The 21,840-nt window shown below is 34.8% G+C and overlaps 1 protein-coding gene across 1 annotated transcript in view; it reads right to left on the bottom strand.

The window, feature by feature from the left end:
• The window catches only part of SYNE2 (spectrin repeat containing nuclear envelope protein 2), a 3,814,665-nt gene that overhangs the window by 2,651,041 nt on the left and 1,141,784 nt on the right, over window positions 1-21,840 (bottom strand). The window contains exon 30 of the mRNA XM_044073561.1: window positions 14,781-14,988. Within this exon, the coding sequence (XP_043929496.1) occupies window positions 14,781-14,988 (208 nt within the window). The remainder of the gene's footprint in view (window positions 1-14,780; window positions 14,989-21,840) is intronic.

The raw sequence follows: 21,840 nt of genomic DNA on the forward strand, positions 1-21,840 counted from the left end.
AAAGGAGTAGAGCAGGTCAGCTAAAGCAAGGCAAGAATTAACAAATTGCTAAAGAAACAGTGTTTTAATAAGGTGCATTACTTCCCACACTAGAATAGTTGGGAAATGAAAAGAATCAAAGCAAGCAAAACAACAGTAATCATAAAAATCATATGCAAAACAACAGTAATCATAAAAATCGTATGCAAAACAACAGTAATCATAAAAATCATATGCAAAACAACAGTAATCATAAAAATCATATGCAAAACAACAGTAATCATAAAAATCGCATGCAAAACAACAGCAATCATAAAAATCGCATGCAAAACAACAGTAATCATAAAAATTGTATGCCCTTATGAATATGCAAAAGCACCTACAATTCAATATGACTAAAGTTAAAAAAAACGTAAAAACACTGGAACAGTGATGTAAAATATTGTTTCAACAAAAACAAATTAAAATCCTGGAACTGATACCCCTGCAATTTGCAGACACCAGTATGAAAGAAATATATAGTTTTCATGTTGTTTTTATTTGTTAACCAAAAAATCCATTAGGTAAAAATGTCTCTCTTCAAGGGAGCTCCAATATCACTCACTAGTTAATTCACAGACTGGGAAATAAACAAACACAATTCCAGGACTACTGGATGATGCCTGACCTCATACCTTTAACCACCAATATTAAACTGCTAGTTATCTGACCAAACCTAGTCTAACACTACAGATGCCTAACACAGAACTCTACTTCCAACGTTAGAAGTGATTTTGAATTATACAGCATAGTTTAGAGGAGTGATGTAGCAAAGCTGTTTCTTTCCCTCTTTAGTACATTACTTTCTAATACTTTCTGTAGTTTCTGCAATAGGCATGTCATAAATTCAATTTGTATTTATCTTTACATCTCAGTACAACCTACAGGGCAGAAGATGAATGTTGGAAGTCAACAAAAATCAAGGAGGACACCAACATAAGGGTCTGTATTAAATGAATGAGCATGTAAAAGGTCAACTACCATATTAGTGACACCTTTTAAGCAAACAGTCATTTACGCGAACACTCACATACCCGAAAATCATGTATTCGAAAAGTATTGTTTGGCCAACACCATTCCCAAATGATTTGCACATTTACTTCTTTTAAATTTCTGAGTTGTACAACACTTTACAATTTCATTATGTTATTTGCTCGTACTGTTTACAGAACACAGTACTTAAAGAATTATTTATATTTAACACAACAAAACATTCAGAGTCATTAAGATCAGTTTGACACACCCCTTTTCTTAAATCAGTATGTAAAAACAATTTGAAATAGCCAATTGCTATAATTTCTACCATTTTTTGTAATTATGTTGGCTCTTTAGATCTAATCATGAAAAAAATGTGTTTTAAATTGCCTATTCATCAGTTTACTAAGTTGACTGAATGTCCAACTCTGAAACTTTTCAGCTTACATTCCTGAGGTAATACCAACTCTGCCAAGCAAAGCCTTTTTGACTTTATAATAATCAGCTCCCTCTATGTCCATGAAGGCTTTCAGTGGATCTCCAATCAACTGTGCTGAAAGGTTCCTGCCCTTGTCAGCTCAATCCTATCTCTCCTTCCCTCTCTAGGTGAATTTGTTGGCATCCATTTGTCAAACACATAATAAGCGGGTTATGATCGGTGACCCTATCACAATCCGCTATGTTATGGCCATAGCATCTGTAAATGATTATGCTGCCTGTTGGTTCAGGTCACGGCTGAAAAGAGCGCTGTGACCAGACCACCCAGCTGATTAGCAAATACAGCAAACATAAATAAATAAATACATAAAAAATCAGTAGTACTCTGTGGGGTGATTAACATCTGAACAGGAACTGCACCATATACTTTGAAGGAAGACGGAATAACAAATTTGTGTTAAAAAAATGTACGCCAGTCAGATCCCGAGACATAGTTTTAGGATAAATCTTGTTACAATTGTACATAAAAATACCACACTATATTGTACAGCTTCCTTTAGGATATTTCAAAGGCTTTCTCTGCTGGTTGCTAATCTGACAGTAGAATATTTTTAAACAACTTTTCTTTGTTTAACTAGCCCTACATAATTTGAGCCCCCCACAGTGAGAAGCTTTAAGACCTTCCCTGATTCTTATATCTTTAATGTTTCCTACAACTAGTGGGCTGCTCTTATATTTAACTGCTGGCACAGTTTAACCTTTACTACATGCACTACTTTCTCTTGATGCTACCTTTACAATTTTTCTATTTATTGTTTCATTTTCCTTGCTATGTTTCTGTTTTAAGCTTTTATTTATTTGTTTTCAAATGTTTATATTTCTGACATTTTTGTAAAGCTGCATTTAAACACTTAAATAAATAAGAGCTTTAGCTTTGCCACTGGAGTGTTAAACAAAGAGCCCTCATATCCTTTTCCTGAGGTCATATACAAAATGTATCGGGCATGCTTAAAACATTTAATATTTACTGTGTTAATAAATGTCAACCAAGTACGTGCATGAGTTAGTATTTTTTTCAATACAGCAGGAAGTTTCTTATCATGGTGGAAATATACAAGAATTATATGAGTTAGCTGCTGGATATACCACCAAAACCAGGGCAACAGAATCCAACTAAACAATTCAGCACTATTACTGAATGGACATTCTAGGGGAAAGTAACGGGTGCAGTTGCCATCAACAAGTGTATATGTTCTAGTAAAAGCCACAGACTTGGACAACTAGATGGTGGATTGGGTAGCCAATGGCACACAGATACTTATTACGTTGTCAAACTTTTACAAGTTCGAATGCCATATGGTCAAATTCATATGTTCGAACTTGTAAAAGTTCAAAAACATAGTAAAAAAAAAAAAACTTACCTGATGGTTGTAAGCAGGGGGGCAACCCATAATATGAACCCATGGCACACAGGGATGCAATAATGTTAAACCATGCAGTCCAGGATACGTGAAGGGTGATGTAGCATCGACAATAAAAATGGTTCACCGACATATACAGGGTGTAAGCAATATGCAAACACTGCAGCAAATTCAGAAACAGAAATGGCCACAGCCACACAAATACACACTTCCTATGTAATACTTTCTATACAGTCTCTGTGGCATGGGCTCCTTAGCAATACTGTTACACATGCTGCTGGAATGCAGACTCTGCACACAACATCCATGCTACTAGTCACTCTCAATTTACAGCTGCCATTTTTATTTGTCAAGAGTTATTGAGTAAGGCAGCCAGCATCAGCAGTCAGCATCAGCTTTGCTTCACTGAATATGCCCTCAGAAAAAAGGGGATTTGACAAAAAGTCTCAATTCACTTTTACTCACACCTCATAGATTCATAAGTAAGTACTAGTCTAGTTTCTTATTTAGGTGAACATACAGTAGCTATATACACATAGATTTGTGTACTGTTTGCTATTTTATGCAATTCAGAAACTAGTTTTATATTTTTTTGCTTAAATGTTTTTATTAATTTTACAAAATGAATGTAATTTCATAACTTTGCAATATAAAACATAATTTACACAGGTTAACAACTATACAGTCAACAACTATAAAATCTAAACAAACAATTTACAAAGGTGTCTATGTTTAAAACATTTTTACATTTAAAACTTCATTCCATTAGGTATTACAGATATATCTCTCCATTATTTCATTCACTTTCTTCTATGAGTTGTCAGAAGATGTGGTTCTTTCTATTCTCGTTTTAATGATTCTCATTCCCGTTCATGATACATTCAATATGATGTTTCTGTAGTCTTTAAATGTGGGTGAAGTCTCACTTTTCCAATTTATAGTAATGGTTTTGAGTGTTATAGCCAGTAGTGTCCAAAAAGGGAAAACTTTGTTTTAGCAACACATTGGGGTATGGCAGCATTAAACAAAGTCAAATATTTAGACTAATGGAAATTATCATTAAAAACTATTTTCAAGAAAAAATGTACTTTATCCCAAAATGGTTTAAGTAAATGACAATCATACACATGGTAGATAGCCAAATGGCTCATAAACAGGACCCAGGATGTTAAAATCGAGGAGTCCACCTCTACAAAGAGGCCAGTCACAAGTGGAGTCCCTGAGGGATCAGTTCTCGGACAGCTCCTTTTTGGCATTTACTTCTCAGTAGTCAAGGCCAATGTCAGTGGTTTCTGGCTGACTAAACTTGCAGATGCCTGCAAATTAGGAGCTGTCACTGAATCTCTCACTGACACAAATGTTTTCCAGGAGGTGCTAACACAGACACATAACTGGTGTCAGAACCATGGACTAAAACTAAATGGCAAAAAATGCATAATACTATCCTTTGGGAAGTCATCCATCTCTGGTAACTATCATATTGACAACATACCCCTTAGAGTTGACCCAGTAGTCAGGGACTTACGGACACACATAGATAAAAATCTAGCCTTTGACCATAACTTGCCTGCAGAGGTTAGGAAATCATTCCATGTTACGCAACTTATAAACAAAGGTATGGCATCTAAGTCCAAGGAAGTTATTGTTGAAGAGTGCTCGGCATTCATCAGACCTATCATTGAGTACAATGCCTCTTCATAGGTTCATAGGCTGGTACTAGGCTATCAGCCCTAGGGCCTATACAAGCCTAGCCATAACAATTCCCTGGCTATTTCTTCCCACCCTATTTACTTCCCTGGACCCCTGTCTAGCAGGGAGACTGACGTGATCCCCGGGGTGAATTTCCTTTTTCCCATCCAGTCGTCAAGGCTCCTTTTGAAGAGGGCCAAAGAGGCACTCTGCTTGACATGTATGGGGCAGTCTATTCCAGAGTCTGGGATGTCTCTGGGTCAGGAACCTATCCCTCCAGCATGTTTTGTTTATTGTGATGACAAGGTTTAGATCCCTGGAGCGTGTGGCTCTGACGGATTGGGATTTCTTTTAAGTGTAGCATGTCCAACAGCTCTGGGTTTGACATGGCCTTGTATATTAAGCAGAGATCGCCTCTGAGTAGACGATATGAAACAGAGTATAGCTGGAGTTTTTTAGGTGGTCAGCGTAGGGCATCTGCTTTAGGCTGCTGATTCTTTTAGTGAGGTATTTCTGTGGCCTTTCCAGTTGTTGCAGATGTCTTGAGAGGTACATACCAAATGGGGCATTGTATTCTATAATGGGTCTAATGAGGGATGAGTACAGTGGGACAATGACCTCCTTTTTTTCTGGATGAAAAGCCCTTAGCGATGAGGTGTGCCACATAGAAGGATGTTCTGACTGTTGTGGCGATATGGTTATTGAAGGTGAGACCACTGTCCATCTGTTTCCCTAAGTCTCTTATCACACTTTCGATGTTTAGTGTACTGCCACCTATGTGGTAATTCATGAGTACATGTTTTTTACCAAAGGGGATAACTATACATTTTTTGGCATTGAGCTTGAGCCCATGGCTCTGGCACCAAGCATCTGTTTCTGTAAGGCCCTTTTGTACAGTATCCACATCATTTGGGGATTCAATAATGGCTCCCAGTTTGCAGTCATCTGCAAACTTTGTTAGCCAGAGTCCCTTAGTGTTGGCCTGTACTTCAGAAAAGCAGATGCCAAACAAGAGCAGTCCCAGAACTGAACCCTGAGGTACTCCACATGTCACTTGTCTGGAGCTGGATTTGGAGTTGGCTATTTTTACAGTGTGGGTTCTGTGAGTAAGCCAGTTGGCAACCCATTGGGTGACGTAGGGATTAATGCCCAGCATAGTAAGTTTATCTATGATTCCAGAGTGGGGGATGGTGTCAAAGACCTTGGTGAGGTCTAGATAGATGGATCACCTTACCATTGTCCATGGCTCTGGAGACTGATTCAAATAAGTCAATTATGTTCAGGAGACAAGATTGGCCCTTCACGAACCCAAACTGGGTGGGGTCCAGTGTTTGAAGATTGTCAATGTCTTTGTTTATAAGTTCCATTATAATACGTGCCATGGCCTTGCAGATAAGGCTCGTCAGACTGATGGGACAGTAGTTTCCGGGATCCAAGGTGGATCCTCCAATAACAGTTTCTTCCTTTTGCTGTAAAGTTTGTTTATGGCAGGGGACTACCAGATTGGCTTCCTTTTTTTTTTGAGGACAGCATCTTGGTTCTATTTGGGATGCCACGATTCATGCATGAGTGGATGGAGTGCCTTAGTGTAGGATTCAGCAGTGGAACTTTCAGTTCCCGTCTGCATGGGTGTCATGAAGTTTGTCACTTCTGATTTGAGTAGCATGAAGTTGGCTTTGGAGAAGTTTTTTTATGGAGGTTTCCTTACTGGAGGGTGGGGGTGGGATGTGGATGTTAAGGGTGATTAGCTTATGGTCAGACCTAACTAATGAGGGGGTGACCATAGGTGTGGGGCATTGATTTGCCATGTTGGTAATGTCCAGGTCTAGAATACTGGAGCCCCTGGTAGGACTATGGATTAGTTGATCCACGGCATTGGAATTTATGCATTCCAAGAACAGTTGGGCAAAGGTGTTGGTACACAAGTAGTTTTCCCAGTTAATGGCAGGGTAGTTAAAATCACCCAGTATTAGGGTGTTTGGTTCTATCTTAATATTTTCCAGTATGTTTAGAAAGGTGTAGTGAGAATCTTGGGGCATGGTGGGGGATCTGTAGCAAGCTACAATTTGGATTGCAGTCTTAGCTAGTGTTAGTTGCACCTGGAGAATTTCAGATGCATTGTGTTAGGCAACTAGCCTGGTTGTGTAAATATCCTTGGTGAATATGGACACTCCTCCACCTTTAGTGTTTCGGTCCTGGTTTGGTGGCCGAACAGTGTGGTAAGAGTTGTAGCCTGGTATTGCAGAGGTGCTCGCTGGAGCCTTGAACCAGGTCTCAGTTACTGCACAGATATCAATGTTCTCCATTTTTAGGAGTGCCTCCAGAGAGTGCATTTTGAAGTTTAGACTTTTAGTTTTGAGTAGCATTACCTTCAGATTTTGCATGCTTGTACCTGTTACAGTGGTGATTTTTTTCCTTTGAACTTTGCCTAATAAAAGGCACTATAGGGGTGGCAAGAGCCTTAGCCAGTAACCTGAATCCCAGAGGCGACAGGTGTAGACCATCTCTGGCAAAGCATTGTGGTTTGTCGATCATGTCGTCCCAGACAGACAGATACTGGATCCCCTTTGAATGACACCAGAAGCTTAGCCAATTGTTGAAGTCAATCATTTTGTCCTTATATTGTGGTATCATTCTGGGTGAAGGCGGGATGCTACTCAGAGCTAGGGTCATACCTGCCTGGGCAACATGATCCGAGAGCTCTTCCATGTCTCTTTTCATGTAGTCCAGGGAGGTACGTCTCAAGTCATTCACTCCAACATGGACAATGCCATAGTCACATTTGTACTTGTTGTAGAGTGACTTGGTCTTTGGTATGTACCTAACCAGGCATATCCAACAATTGGAATATCCACAGAGATTCCTCACTAAAGGAATACAGGGCATAAGTAAAATATCTTATGCAGACTGCCACAAGGCCCTTTCACTGTATTCTGTCTCTTACAGGCTTTTGAGGAGATATTTACGCCTGGAATACAGGGCATTGTCAGACCCCACTCTGATGGACCTCCTGCATATCCACAAATAAACAGCACCAGAATTACCCATTCTGAAGACTTAAACCTTGCCTGTGATATAAACAGGACATGCTGTAGAGATAGGTATATAGCCCAGAGACTACCCCATCTATGGAACAGGTTCCCCATCCATGTGAAGCAGAGTTCCTCGCTAACCCAATTAAAGTGCAAGTTGGATAACTGGATGGGAAACAGGAAATTCATTCCTGGTTTGGCACCTATGTCTCTAACGGACATAGGTAACCTGTAAATGGTTAATCTCCCAGGCCCATGCTTACAATTATCAAGGGTATCTGAATTTGTCAGAGATTTGGGATGCAGGGCTATGCTTTAAAATGCCCTTGTAGTCATTAGCCTAGTAAATACCTATGAACCTATGAAAATATATGCCTCCAATCTACTCTTAAGTTAATTTTACATCTCCTTCATCCTATATTTGTTTAAACATTATTTCTATTTTATGAGGTGTTATAAAGGACCTATGAATACATTTCCATATGAACAGTTTCCATTGCAATGAAAGAGACGTTTGCTTTGTGGAGAAAAGTATTCATTTCTTGTCATTGTCATTTGGCATTTGATTATTTATTGTTGTATGGTAGTCCCAAAGAGTTTCTGTATGATATAATTTAATTTTCTTAATTATTTTATAGATGTTTGATAAGTAATTTTCAAGAAAACTCTTGATGATTGGATGGGAAATAGGAAATTCACCCCAGGGATCACTTCTGTGCCTCTGCTTGACAGGGGCACAGGAAAATAATTTTCTTGTGTGGCAAAAGCCAGGGTTCCTTTTTGACTAGGCTTACATAGTTCCTACGGCCAATAGCCTAGTACCTACCTATGAACCTAATCTTTTCCATGAACAGCTTGTGTTGTTGAAAAGACCAAGTGTTCTATAAATGTAGGTACATTATATCTGATTCTTAACTGCATTGTCTCTACTATGTTTAAAATGTACTATATTATGTAAGACTTAGGAGGAGGTATAGACATGGCTTGTATGAAGTATAATATTTTTGGAAATAATCATTTTAATTAAATAATGCCTCTGCTCCACTGTAAAAAAGTATTTATTCCATTTCTGAAGAAATGTTTTAATGTTATTTAGAATATTGTCGTATCTAGTTCATCTGTTAAAGTAACCTCTAAGTATTTTATTTTCATCAGCTATACATTTAGAAAAATCCTTATCTATGTCTTTCTTATTAGAATTTATAAGTAATATCTGTCTCTTTTTGACGAAATTTAAGGCCTGTGAGTTTCTGAAAGTGTTCAATTAAATTTAATAGTGTTTTTAGACAGGTGTTATTATCCTTCAAGGTTAACAAAATATAATTTGCAAACAACTGAACCTTCATGTCCAAACTATTGTCAATTTGTATACCCTTAATACTGTTATCCATTTGAATATAATTTGCAAAAGGTTTGATTACTAAGGAAATTAATAACAGAGGGAAGGGACCTTCAGTAATTTCTAAAGATTTAGAAAAGCATAATCTGATCTTTATATATGCTAAGGATTTTTTTTTTTATAAAGTGATTTAATTAATACCGTGAATTTTTGAGAAAATCCATATTCTTCTAGAACTGGCCATAGATAATCCCAGTGGACAGAAGCAAAGGCACTATTTATGTCTAAACTGACTATATTCAAGTTATTTTTTGTATAATTAATGTAATCAATTACAGATATAACTCTTTCAATGTCATAATATGTATTTCTGTCTTTTTATAAAGCCAGTTTGAGCTTCGTATTTTAATAATGGAACAGTTGTTTGATCCCTGCTGCATGTATTCCCATAAACGTTTTATAATCAACATATAGTAAAGATATAGGTCTGTAAGATGAACATTCCTTTGCATTTTCATCTGTTTGCAAAATAGGTGATATTACAGTATATTTCCAGGAAGGAGGAATATTTTTTGCTTTCCTTTACTAATGTAAACACTTTGGTTAGTAATATGAACATTTCTGGGATCCTATTATCTATAGTAAAACTCTGAAAACTGCAAAATTATCTACAAAACCACACTTAAACGCCAACATTTAATAAGTAAAGCTTTCGGGTTCAAGACCCTTCATCAGTACATAAAAACAATGAAATCTTCAGAACATTAAATAGGGATACAGATAAAATCACATGATCCAGCCAGCTTAACACATTCAACTTACAATTAATTATTTAAATTCTGCTATTTAAAACAGTACTAACATATATTAAAACCTTTTAAAACATTCAAGTTATCCTATACTACTAACATATAAAAAATCAACACAGTATAATTACATCTGTTTACACACACACACACACACACACACATATATATATATATATATATATATATATATATATATATATATATATATATAGTTTTAAAAAAATCCTATTATCTATGCCAGGTGCTTTGTTTGGCTTTACATTTTTAACTTGGGATTTAAGTTAAGTCATGGTTATTTCTTTGTCTATTAATTTTATAAAATCATCTGTTAGTTGGTTTTGATATGTTTTCTAAAGAAAGACTTTAACGTGTTTTGAGGTTCTGTTACTTCCTTTTGGGTATTAACTTTATGAAAGTATAATTTAAATTTAAATGTTTCTAGTATCCCTTCTATGTCTTATACTTTCTTTCTGGTATCTGGAATGTATATTTCCTTTATCTGACTAGATTTTAAGATATTTTTAGTTCTATTTGCTATTCTTTTCTGATTTATTGGGTTCATCGAATAAGAACATAGTTTGATCTTCTCTAAATCTATCATTGCCTTATGATGTTATGTCTCTATTTTGTAATTATGTCATCTAATTCACTTATTAAATCTGTCTCTCCCTTCTGACTGTCTAGCTTTAGTGTATCAATTCTTGATTGGAATTCCAGTAAGTCTTTGTCCCATTGTCTTTTCTTCTTCTTAAGCCAATATAAAGCTTTACCATATAACTATGACTTCAAATATTCCCAAATATATATCTCTGACACATCTTCAGTAAGATTTATGTCTAAAAATATTTGTATCTCTTTAACATAAAATTCCTTAAAATCCTTTATGTTTGTTATGTATGAAGGAATTTTAGTTGTAGTGATTCTTTGTTTTGTATTTAAATCTAAATCAAAAGTAATTGCATTATGGACTGACAATGGGCATGTGACTACTTTGACTTTGTCCAACATTGTAGTTAGATCTCTTGATATGTACACTCTGTCTATTCTTGAATGTGTGTCACATTGATAAGAGTAACATGTAAAGAGTAATGTATTAGGATCAACGTATTCATTAATGTCTATGATTATAAAAGTTTCAGTAAAATCAGATAGCATGTTAGAAATTTTCTTTCATGTGTTTCTAGCATCAGTGTCCTCACCATTAATTATACAATTAAAGTCTCCTGCTATGATTATTTCCCCTTTAACATGGTGTACAATGTCTTCTACATGTTTCTTGGTTACTCTGACACCTAATCCAGGTATAATCTTCCCATGTATGAATATTGTTACTAAACAGAACATCCCTGTTTTGTCCAAATACGTACTTAAAATTTTTGGCATTAAGATTGAGTTTTTCCATAAGACTGCTACTCCTCTCTTCTTTTATTTACAGTGTGAATTTACTAAAATAGTTATTTGTGTTAATTTTATTTATGACTTCTTATATAAGATGTGTTTCTTGCAAAAAAAAAATATAATTTGTGCATTAAACATCTTCAAATATTTAAGAAACGTCCACTTTACAATTATTATTCATACCATTTACATTAATGGAAATACATTTCACAGTTAAAGTATTACAACTCAACCTGCTAGTCATGTGTATATATTTTAACTAATAAACACATAGATTTAACTAAAAAAATACTTTTTTCATTTGATGTAGCAAATTAGTTACAACTCATATAGACACCCAATAAAAAGAAATTAAACAATAAAATCTTACAGACTGAGGCAAAAAAACAAGCTAACCCTCCTTTGGGGAAATGAACCCCAGCTTTGAACAGACTAGCCATTCAAGCGTACTCTCTAATACCCCCTTCCAAGAATAATTTCTTAACCCAATTATCTATATATTGTGTCTAACATAGCTTGCTATGTCTTGTATTTTATTCATAATAAGACATTTTTCATAAAATTTGATTTTAAACCCCCCCCCAAAAAAAGTGACATAACCCTATTACTATTGTATTGTGCATATTAATTTGATATAAAAATAATGCAAGTTACAATGACTTTTTTGTGTTTGCTTATAATATACAACAGCTGTTCATTAGTCAAACTCCTTTTGATAAGAACGGATTAATATTTGTCATTCAGATTAATATAACTAATCAGCAAAACAGTTCAGATTTACAAAAATGCATAACAAGGTTCCACCACTCTAGTTAAACCCAGTGAAGCTGCTGTTATTATTTTGTGTAGGAGCACAGTCTGCTTCACACCAATCTCTTTATTATATATGGTCTAATTACAACAATGTCCTGTCTTTTATATTAAAATCAAATATTTCTTTTATACCTTCACTAAATTGCTTGTTAATAAATCACTCATTGCTTTATTCATATTCATATTGTACAGTTTTGTGTACTGTTAGGTAAATATCCCTTTAAGAAGCTGAGAAATTCAAACAGCTCATTGTTAACCTTTAACCTGAGTGCTTACATCATGACTGAGCCTTTTACTTTCATTTTAAAGCACTTGCATGGACTCAAAGGGATTTTCAGCTTGTAAATAAGCTAATGGGAAAAAAAACATATTGGGAACAAGAAAACAAGCTTTTTAGCTCACAACCTTGGTGGTTAGCTGAGAAACAAGTAAGCAATCTGAGTACTTCTAAACATGTCCCATGCTTGAGGAGTGCTTGAGAGCTTTACCTCCTTCTAAATGACTGTTTGTTAAGCCCAAACATGTCTCTGCAGTTAAAATCAAGTTTACATTTACCTGACACAAGTCTTATTTTAACTGTAATAAGCCTTGTTCATTCCATACAAAAAAGAAAGAAAAAAACATTTATTTTCCTGTTTAAGCATGTACTAATCAGTACATCAGTTAAGCCACGAAACATTCATAGACAAACATTTAAAAAACAGGCACATATCTTCTGTTTCTTAAAGTTTAGAACTTATTTAGAAATCTATATTTAAACTATGTTCAAATAAACATTTTAAATGCTCATTTGATGTGCCTTTTTAAGCTGTAACTAACTCTCTAGGTCCACACTACACAGAGAAACATGCAGTATGATGTGTCACTTAAAGGTTTTTATTTTCTTTAAGCTTATATATCCTTTCATTTTTGAAGGTAATTTGTCTTAGACTATGACAATAAAACACTCTAATAAAAGTATAAGCAGATAAAGCATTGCTTTGTTTCATGTATTATTCTATTGTTATTTACTATATTTTGAGAGATATTAGTTTTATGTAAATTTCTTCAAGCATTACCAAGCTGTTAAGTTAGTAACCTAGAAAGTTAATGAACAAGAATAAAATGTTTTTACCTTTTTCCTTTTGGGATTGTAGTCTTTTAGTTAAAAGCCATCTGAACAAAGTGTGGTTCCCTTTAGATAACTTGTGTGTGGTATAAAAGGACAAAATGTGTAAAGTAATTATTTAAAAGTTACTTGTCATTTAGTCTGTTCTTCCTTTTGTCTTCTTTTTTTCCATTCATTCCTCTCTGCTTGGTTAGGGTAAAACTGGTCCAATCCATTTCTTCTGTTTGATTTAAAGTTTTATTAGATGTTAAAAAAGACACAGCTGTATCCATATTGTTAAAAGTCTTTGCTCCATCCATGAAAAAGATTTTAAGTCTCGCAGGAAACAGTAAATGAACCTTGAATGGTCTCTTCTTCAATTCTTTTACTAAAGGTTCCTTTCCTTTAGAGTTTACCTCCAACCAGTAATCAATGCCAAATCTTATTATATTATCTTGATATTTGACATGAGAGTTGGACCACTCAGTTTTTGGCACCAGTTCCTTTCCTGAGAAGATATAAATCTTACTATTATTGATGCTGGACTTTTAGTTCCTTTGCTGGAAGATGTGCCAGTGATCTATGGGCTCTTTGAATTCCATAAAAAAGACTCTGTTAAATTCAGAACATTTGGAAGCTAGGATGTGAAGAAATTTACTATACTGCCTCTTTCAGTCTTTTCATAAATATGCAAGTTGTTTCTCCTTGACCTATTTTCTAGGTCATCTAATTTGTTTTTTAGAAAAGTACTTTGTTTTGACAGAGGCTCAAGCTGATGTTCTTGTTCCATGAGTCTGCCTTCCATGTCATTTAATGTTTCTTCTATGTCAGCAGTCTGACATGTATATGTGTATGCGTGTCTTTGTGTATGTCTGCCCACTTGTCTGTGTTTCTGTGTGCATATGTGTGATTCTTCTCACTGGCCCTCTGCATGTGTGTCTGTGGGTGTGTATTTGTTTCTGCATATATGTGAGAGAAGGTTTCTCTGCATGTGTGTGTGTGTGTGTGTGTGTGTGTGTGTGTGTGTGTGTGTGTGTGTGCGCGCGCCCTACTGGATTACTGAAGATTCAAAACTTTAGACATCATATGTCCAAGACCATATGATCAAAGTTTTGAAACTTCGAACTTTCTGAATGAAGATTGCTGTACAGTGCAGAACAGGAAAATTACCGTTTTCCTCATTGTAGTGCGATCCTGGAGTTGGTATATTTAATTAACAGGGGGTGTGAGGCTGCAAGGGGGCTTGCCCCCTGTAAATATGTAAAAAAGAAAACTTTTGTTTTTAATGTTTTTACATTAGTTTTGAAATTTCAAAACTTCCATCATATGGTCTCGGCCATATGATGTTTGAAGTTTTGAAACTTCAGGAATCCGATAGGGACCCATACTTACATACACACACACACACACACACACACACACACACACACACACACACACACACACACCCTATAGCAAATATGAAGGTGGAGGAACTATTTTATATCATAAATATAAAATAATTATGTGTTTATGAACAGAGAAATAGATAAAAGCCAATTTAGCAGGTCATTTTCTAAGTGTAATAATGCTCTCCAGGGTGGGCATTACAGAGGAAATAAGGGACCTTCTAGGGGTGGAGTCATAACACCTCTGGGCGGTCCATTACTTTCCAGTAATGTCCACACTGTTGGGCATTATTGATTGCTTATTCTATGGCTCAGGTTATCTGCAGTGGAATTGTTCAATGCTGTACGGTTTCAACTACATATCTTTACTCACCATTTAAAAGATGAGAGCAGGACTCCTTTGCTGTCCCTAGTTTTGTAGTCACTAAATTACCGAGACTTGCACATTGCTTTTGCAAAATAGTGTTCCTTCCCTTTAGACTTTCTACATCAGCTGAGCTTATATTTGGGGGTAACTTGTTCAGTTCTTCCAGCAGCATGTTAAGCTTGTTTTTCTGATGTATAATTTTCTGATGCATCTCCTGGAAATAAGAAAAGAAAAGAAAAGGCACATTGATTAAAACATATATGGCAAAAAATCATGGATAACCCTTGAGAGAGTAGATTTAAGTATATGAAGTTAGTCCATAATGTGGCATATCTCAATGGAAGACATCACTCATTATGTAAAAAAAATAATAAAAAAAAAAAAAAATAAAAAAAATATGTTATACAATAAGAAAAGGGTTTGGTTTGGATGTTAAATTTAAGGCAAACCAAAGGGCAAATGGTAATTCAGTTCTGTGGTCCAAATTCCTAAAATCAAAGCAGTATAGAACTCAAATAAATAAATAAAATCAACATTAAAAGAAAATACAGAATAAAATCTGCTAAAAAAGCTGAGAGGTTTGGAAAAGCTCAGTCTGCAATAAATGAGTGCAGAAACTGCACTACATTAAGAAATCTGATCTGAATAGTTGGTAGACAGAATTGTTGTTTTGCAACATGATGGTAAAATACAGATCAGTATGTGACTTGAGCTTACATGAAAGCAGTCTGGCACATCAAGTGTCCAGCTTAATTGTTATGCAAATCATTCAGTAGGCTGCTTATTCATGTGGTGTTTAAATCACCTTTGACAGCATTGTAAATTTCAAGGTATAAATAATTCTTTTTTGAACTGAGTGGACATCTGAAAATAGTGTCTCACAATGTAGCACTATTTCTCACCTACACTGGTTTTCAAAAATTACAACAGTTATGGTTCAATAAAGAAAAATAAATGTGTGTGTGTGTGTGTGTGTGTGTGTGTGTGTGTGTGTGTGTGTGTGTGTGTGTGTGTGTGTATGCCTGCGAGTGTGTATGGGTGTTTGCATGTGTGTGTGTGTGTGTGTGTGTGTGTGCGCACGCACTTGGGTGTGAGTGCACGTGGGTGTAGTTAACTGATACCCCTGATTTATTGAGTAGATATTTGTTTGACTTCGAATATGACCATAAGGACTAGATCCTAATCATAGATTGAGGATGCAAGCACTGGTGGCAGCCTAAAACATGGTCACAAAATGGATTCATTTTTGTGTGTAATGTCATATCAGCTGAGTTTATTTACAGCTTAGTACTTCTTATTATAGCTGTTTTTTTCTTTTTTTTTAGGAATGGGTCTCACTCAACACCTAGACATTTAAAGAATACTAACACTATTATCATACCTTACTTTTAGCATTAACTTAAGAATTGACTTCCCTACTACATTTCATTTATTCCTCCTTTCCCTAGCATTAAAGATGACAATAGTCAGTTATTACTGTTTAACAACTGGAATGTGCCAAACATTAAAACAGAGAACAATACATGAAATAACAAGCTCTATTTTGTACTTCTTTATTAAACTTATTTATTTAAAATAGTCCTAGAAAATGGTAAGTATACTTCTATCAGTTTTAATGTACATTTTTCAGAAAGCATGTGAGTGGCAACAATTCTTAGCACTGTTATAAGCTTTTCAGCCCACATTAGAGCAGCACACTTCTGACATTACTGATATTTTTGTATGTTATATGTACGTGGAATATCAAACACATTCATCATTACATCACTACTTAATAATTATGGCTATTCCGGACCATTTTTCTCATGAGCTTGTAAAACCTGAGATTAATACATGCACAGTTTAAAGCACTTCCCCATCTTAATTTTAATAAAAATAGGTCAGTCATAACACTCAATGGAAAATAAGGAGAACTAAATTAACACATACACCAATCACAATATCATAAAAAAACAGATTTTCAGGGTATTATTTATGAAAGTGTTAAGTATGCTAAGGGGGAATTATTGTAATAATCACAGGAACTGACAATAACCATGCAGACTGCGAGCTAACAATGTTTCACAATGATTTTTTCTAAAGCAGTTAAGCAACCATAAAGCTTTACTTATTTATTTCTTTAGGTACCCACAAAGTATATGGTATGTTTAGATTTGCATACTGCTACCTGTTTGCAGGGAATCTGCATGCCACGGGGTACAAGATTTTTCTTAAAAGCTCATCCTTATTAAAGACCTTATGGAAGTTGCAAGCTTGTTCCTATTGCTTATGCTGTTACTATCCATTCTGACAAACATTCACATGTGACATAGTGCCACAGGTGAATGTGTCCAAAAACCCCTCATGGCATTGAACAGAAATGTGGTACTACATATGTTACTGGAATTATTACAATGAAAAGAGCTGACACAGGTGAGTCAGAAAATTCATCAGAAGTAAAGAGGCATGTGTGCAAGTCAGAATGTTGAAAAAAATGTTGAACATGAATAAGCGAAAATATGTACTTCAGTACAGGTGGACAGTACAATAATTTGTCTAAAGATACTTCTGCAAACTGGGATAATGGACACCCCAAAAAACAGCACTATGCAATTGTAAACACATTCAAGGCATCAGGTAACATTATGTTTTGGAAGCTGTTGGAATGTAATACAAAATTAAGATGTACAAAATGTTATTGTAGACTGTAGCACCAGAGCAGTCAATTCTCCTAATATTCTGAGCTTCTTAGTTTGTAAGACATTATGCATGATAAAACTAATTCACAATGTAAAATCAAACACTGAATGCATGCAGCAACTGCAGTCACAGAATCACAGAGCTGTCTGAATACTACACTGAGTCAAAGTAACAATATCCTTCATGAATATGTTGACTTATCTGCAGGCTTAGCATGATCACCAGCAGGAGGCCATATAAAATAAATATAAATGCTGTTCCAGTGATGCATACTTCCAGAAAAGTGTCAGTAACTTTCAAGAGTAGAAAACAGAAAGAATTAAAGGGAATGACAAGATTAGGAGGCTTAAAAATTAATTAGAAATAACAAAATTTATTAAGAGTATGGTTACTGTCATAAAATAAGAATTGAATTTGTACTGATATATGAAAAGGGGTTGCAGATAGATAGATGGATGGATGACTTGGATAAACTGAATAAAACCGAACTACCCACTGCTTAGAGAACAGACCCACTGTGAAACAATATACTTATTCAGTATACTGGATAAGTGAAATGCAATGGAAAAAATACAAGACTTGTGACTGTCATTAAGTAAAAAGGGTCTTTTTTCACAGGAGCATATGAGGGCTTCATCCTCCCCCACTACTCTTTTGGTCATTTTTAACATCTTTATTGAACTATCATTTAAGACACTGGCAAACACCCATTTATATAAAAAAAAAAAACAAATCATATTAACATATTCGCATTTGTAAACATTACACATCCCATATATTCTTGTGTACGATTACCATCAATCCAACAGTATATAAATAGATCAACTCATGCCACCTCTTAAACCTCACTCCTCCTCCAAAACATTATTCTGCATGTATTGTTCCAAAAATTTATATTTTGTTCTATGTGGTTTGCTCCTATCCTTTTCTAAAGATCGCACTTTCAGTTCTTTTACCTATGTTGCAATATTCAATACTTGAAATACAGTTAGTTTAGACTTAGATTTCTATTTTCTAGTAACTGTTTATTGGCAGCCACCAGAATTAAACTTAACAAGACCTTACTGTGTCTAACCAATTTGGTCCTATAACATAAATCAAAAATAATTTCCTTAGTTACACCTATTTGCTCACCTAATATATCTTACAGATTACTCTGCAGGGAATTTTTAAAGCCAGCCAACTCATTACACTACAAAACAAATGTTCCCTGTGTTCCCAGTTACTTTTTTCTTCCCAGCACAACTCCAACATTTGCCATCTATCAAAGGAAAAATTATTTGGAGTCTGCTTGGGGGATAAAAGTACCTATATAAATGCTTCCAATGAAAAATCCTAAATCTTCTAGACTTTTTTTTGGGAGCCATACATATACATATCTTCCCATTTTTTGTATGAATTTCTTATGCAATTTCTCTTCCCAATCTTCTTTTCCAACCTCCTCTGATTGTTTCCTATACTTACCTTTCAATATTTTATATGCCCCTCTAATTATATCTTTTTGTAGCCATCGACCATGTTCAATCAGATGGTACAGGAGGAGCCGATTCATTAATTCTCGAAGGGAGAGAGTTGATCTGGCAACTAAGACTGGACACATGCCATTATCCGGGCATAAATGATAGATTATCCATAACATGTATATTGAAACTTAAGAGTCTAACTAGATAGTATTGAGTTCCTCAGTTGATTCTCAATAGGTCTTACATATACAAGTACAATACAAGTAATAGGACAGCTTTAAATATAAATATAAATAATAAACTGTATAGTAATTGGAATAGATTTATGCCATTTTCTACAGCATTTTTTTTACAGCAATCTTATAGTATTTTTGGTAGTAGCTTCCTTCAGACAGTAGCAGCAAAAACTAGCAGGACACCTAGGACTTATCTATGGTCTATTTTATCTATTTTAACATTTTATCAAAGTCAATAATATGTTTATAAAAATATGCAATATTCATTCATTTACATGTTCTCAATCCAGGTTTATATTTTTGTATTTTAAATGTTTTTAAATGCATCTAATGTACTTTTTCGCATATTTTTTGTTTATTTTCTGTTCACTTTTTCACATAAAGATGGAAGAGTAGTTAAAGGAGTGGTGATTGAGTGACGTTGTTTCCGCTTATTATTTTCTGGATTTTCTGAAGAAGTTGGTGTAATTTAACCGACGAAAAGCTTGTGAGAAGCTTAAAATCCAGTAAAGTGTATATTATTTTATATTTGGAGTTTTGGAGAATCATTTTGTAGTTCCCGAGGAGTGGAGGAGTGTAGTGCATCTTATTTTTCTATACTTTAAATTTTGTCAGCCCCTGTAAATAATTCCTGTTGCTTCTTAATTGTATATCTTTTTCTTTTACTTCTACCCTATTTTTAAACTCCACTTTTATTTTATCCCACTCACTAGCTATAACATATGAAGAAATTTCTATCTTCCCTACTTACTCTTAAATAACTCACCACCCATTCCTTTAATTCCTCTCTTTTTAACAGGTAAGTGGGGAAGTACCAGGGTCTCATTTTTACTTCATTACCCTGCATTTTTATCTTAGTAGTTACTGGTGCATTATCTGAAATAGTGACAGGATGTGTGTTGAAGCTTTCAATTAAATGCACGTGTTTCTGTGTAATATAACATCTGTCTAGTCTATCCTGGTTATTGTACCTTGGGAAATAATATGTAAATTCTCTGAGTTCCTTGTACTGAATGCACATCTTCCATACCAAATATTTTCATACATTTCTTAAGAAGTATACCCACTTTTGTAATATGTTCCCCTTCTACGTCCTCCAGATATATCCTCACTGTTGCAAATCATATTCTAGTCCCCATCTATAAGTAATAGTCCCTGCTGAGAGCTTATTATCTCTCCCAAGATTGTCTTAAGCTCCAACAACAGTTTTTGGTGAAATATAAATACATGCCAGCATAATCCTCCTTCCTTTCCATTAGCCCATTACTACTATAAATCCACCATTATTTCCTTTTTTCCCTCCATCTATCACTACTGGAGTTCATCTAGCAGTTATTATAAGTACTCCCCTTTTCCATTGTCCCTGATGCTCTGCAGAATATCCTTCCTGAAATCTTTTCTTTATCAAATTCACATGTTCATTTCTTTTCAAATGTATCTCCTGTAACACTGCTATTTGCACTCTGCATTTCTTAATATAATTCAATACACTTTCCTTTCTGTCTATAACTATGAGGCCATTGAGGTTCCATAATAATATAGCTACGATAGTCTTTATAATAAGATGTTGTTACTCCTACCTATTATACATGACAGCTTTTTCAAATGTTTACTTTCAGCCTTTGTGTTGCATACATATGTTTTGGCAGGTTGATTATATTAGTTGTTTCTTTTATTTTAATGAAAACCCTCAAAAAACCTGAATGCCTCTAAATCTATTAACTTAAAACAAACACAGAAAACTATGAACATCTTCAAATAATGAAGTTTAACCTTCTTAGTAAGAATGATTGTCCCAAATCAACAGCAGCACACACAGGTATAACCTAACCTTAAATTAAGAGACACATGTTACAGACTGTGCTCCTACTTATACTAATTGCTGTCTGTTCTTCTCTTATCTTTATTCCTCTCTCAGATGTGAAAAATGGCTTGTATGCTTTCAGAAAACATTAACGTTTAGCTTTAAAAAAGTGCACTGGCTTTTACTGCATACCAGTCAGCTTGCCTCCATGGAAACCTAAGAACAAAATGCAGAGTTGCCCTCTACAGCAGACTTCTCAACTCGCTGAACACTTATTTGCTAAAGTAAAACTTTTCATTACATTCAGTGTTCTGTTATTTACTTGCTTACAAAAACTTGTTATTAGATTAAGCCACATCTCTTAATACAGACATTCACCTAGGCAAAGTAAGGCAAAACATGCCAACTCTACATGTATTACAATCTGTTCCCTATCCCCACTTCAAAAGCACAAGATTATAGCATATTAATTTAAACATGCTTTTGTGTGGCCTTCCTTGTCTTTTCACACTGTAATGCCTACATTTCTTAAACCTAAAAAAGAAGAAAAACAGGCACTTGTTTACTTCAGTATCTTTATCACATACAACAACTGAAAATGTTTTACTATATTACATGCAATTTATACCATGACATTTTTTACATACATACATTTAACTGCAATTGTTTTAGTTACTTTTTTCCTTCCCTCTTAGTATCCTTCCAAACATTAATAACATGAAATGAGGTATATGTTTTTCAGTCCCTGCAAGTTTAGCAAAGTCAATAAATGTCCAATCTTTCCATTTTTTCTTGTAAAGACATATTTCACAAATATGACTGATACTTTATAATTTCACATGTATTCACTAAATTTAGTATTACTTGTCTTCCTGCTCATCTCC

Source organism: Protopterus annectens, chromosome 6.part0 (genome assembly GCF_019279795.1).
Source record: "Protopterus annectens isolate FY-2018-M chromosome 6.part0, PAN1.0, whole genome shotgun sequence".
Classification (NCBI taxonomy): Eukaryota; Metazoa; Chordata; order Ceratodontiformes; family Protopteridae; genus Protopterus; species Protopterus annectens.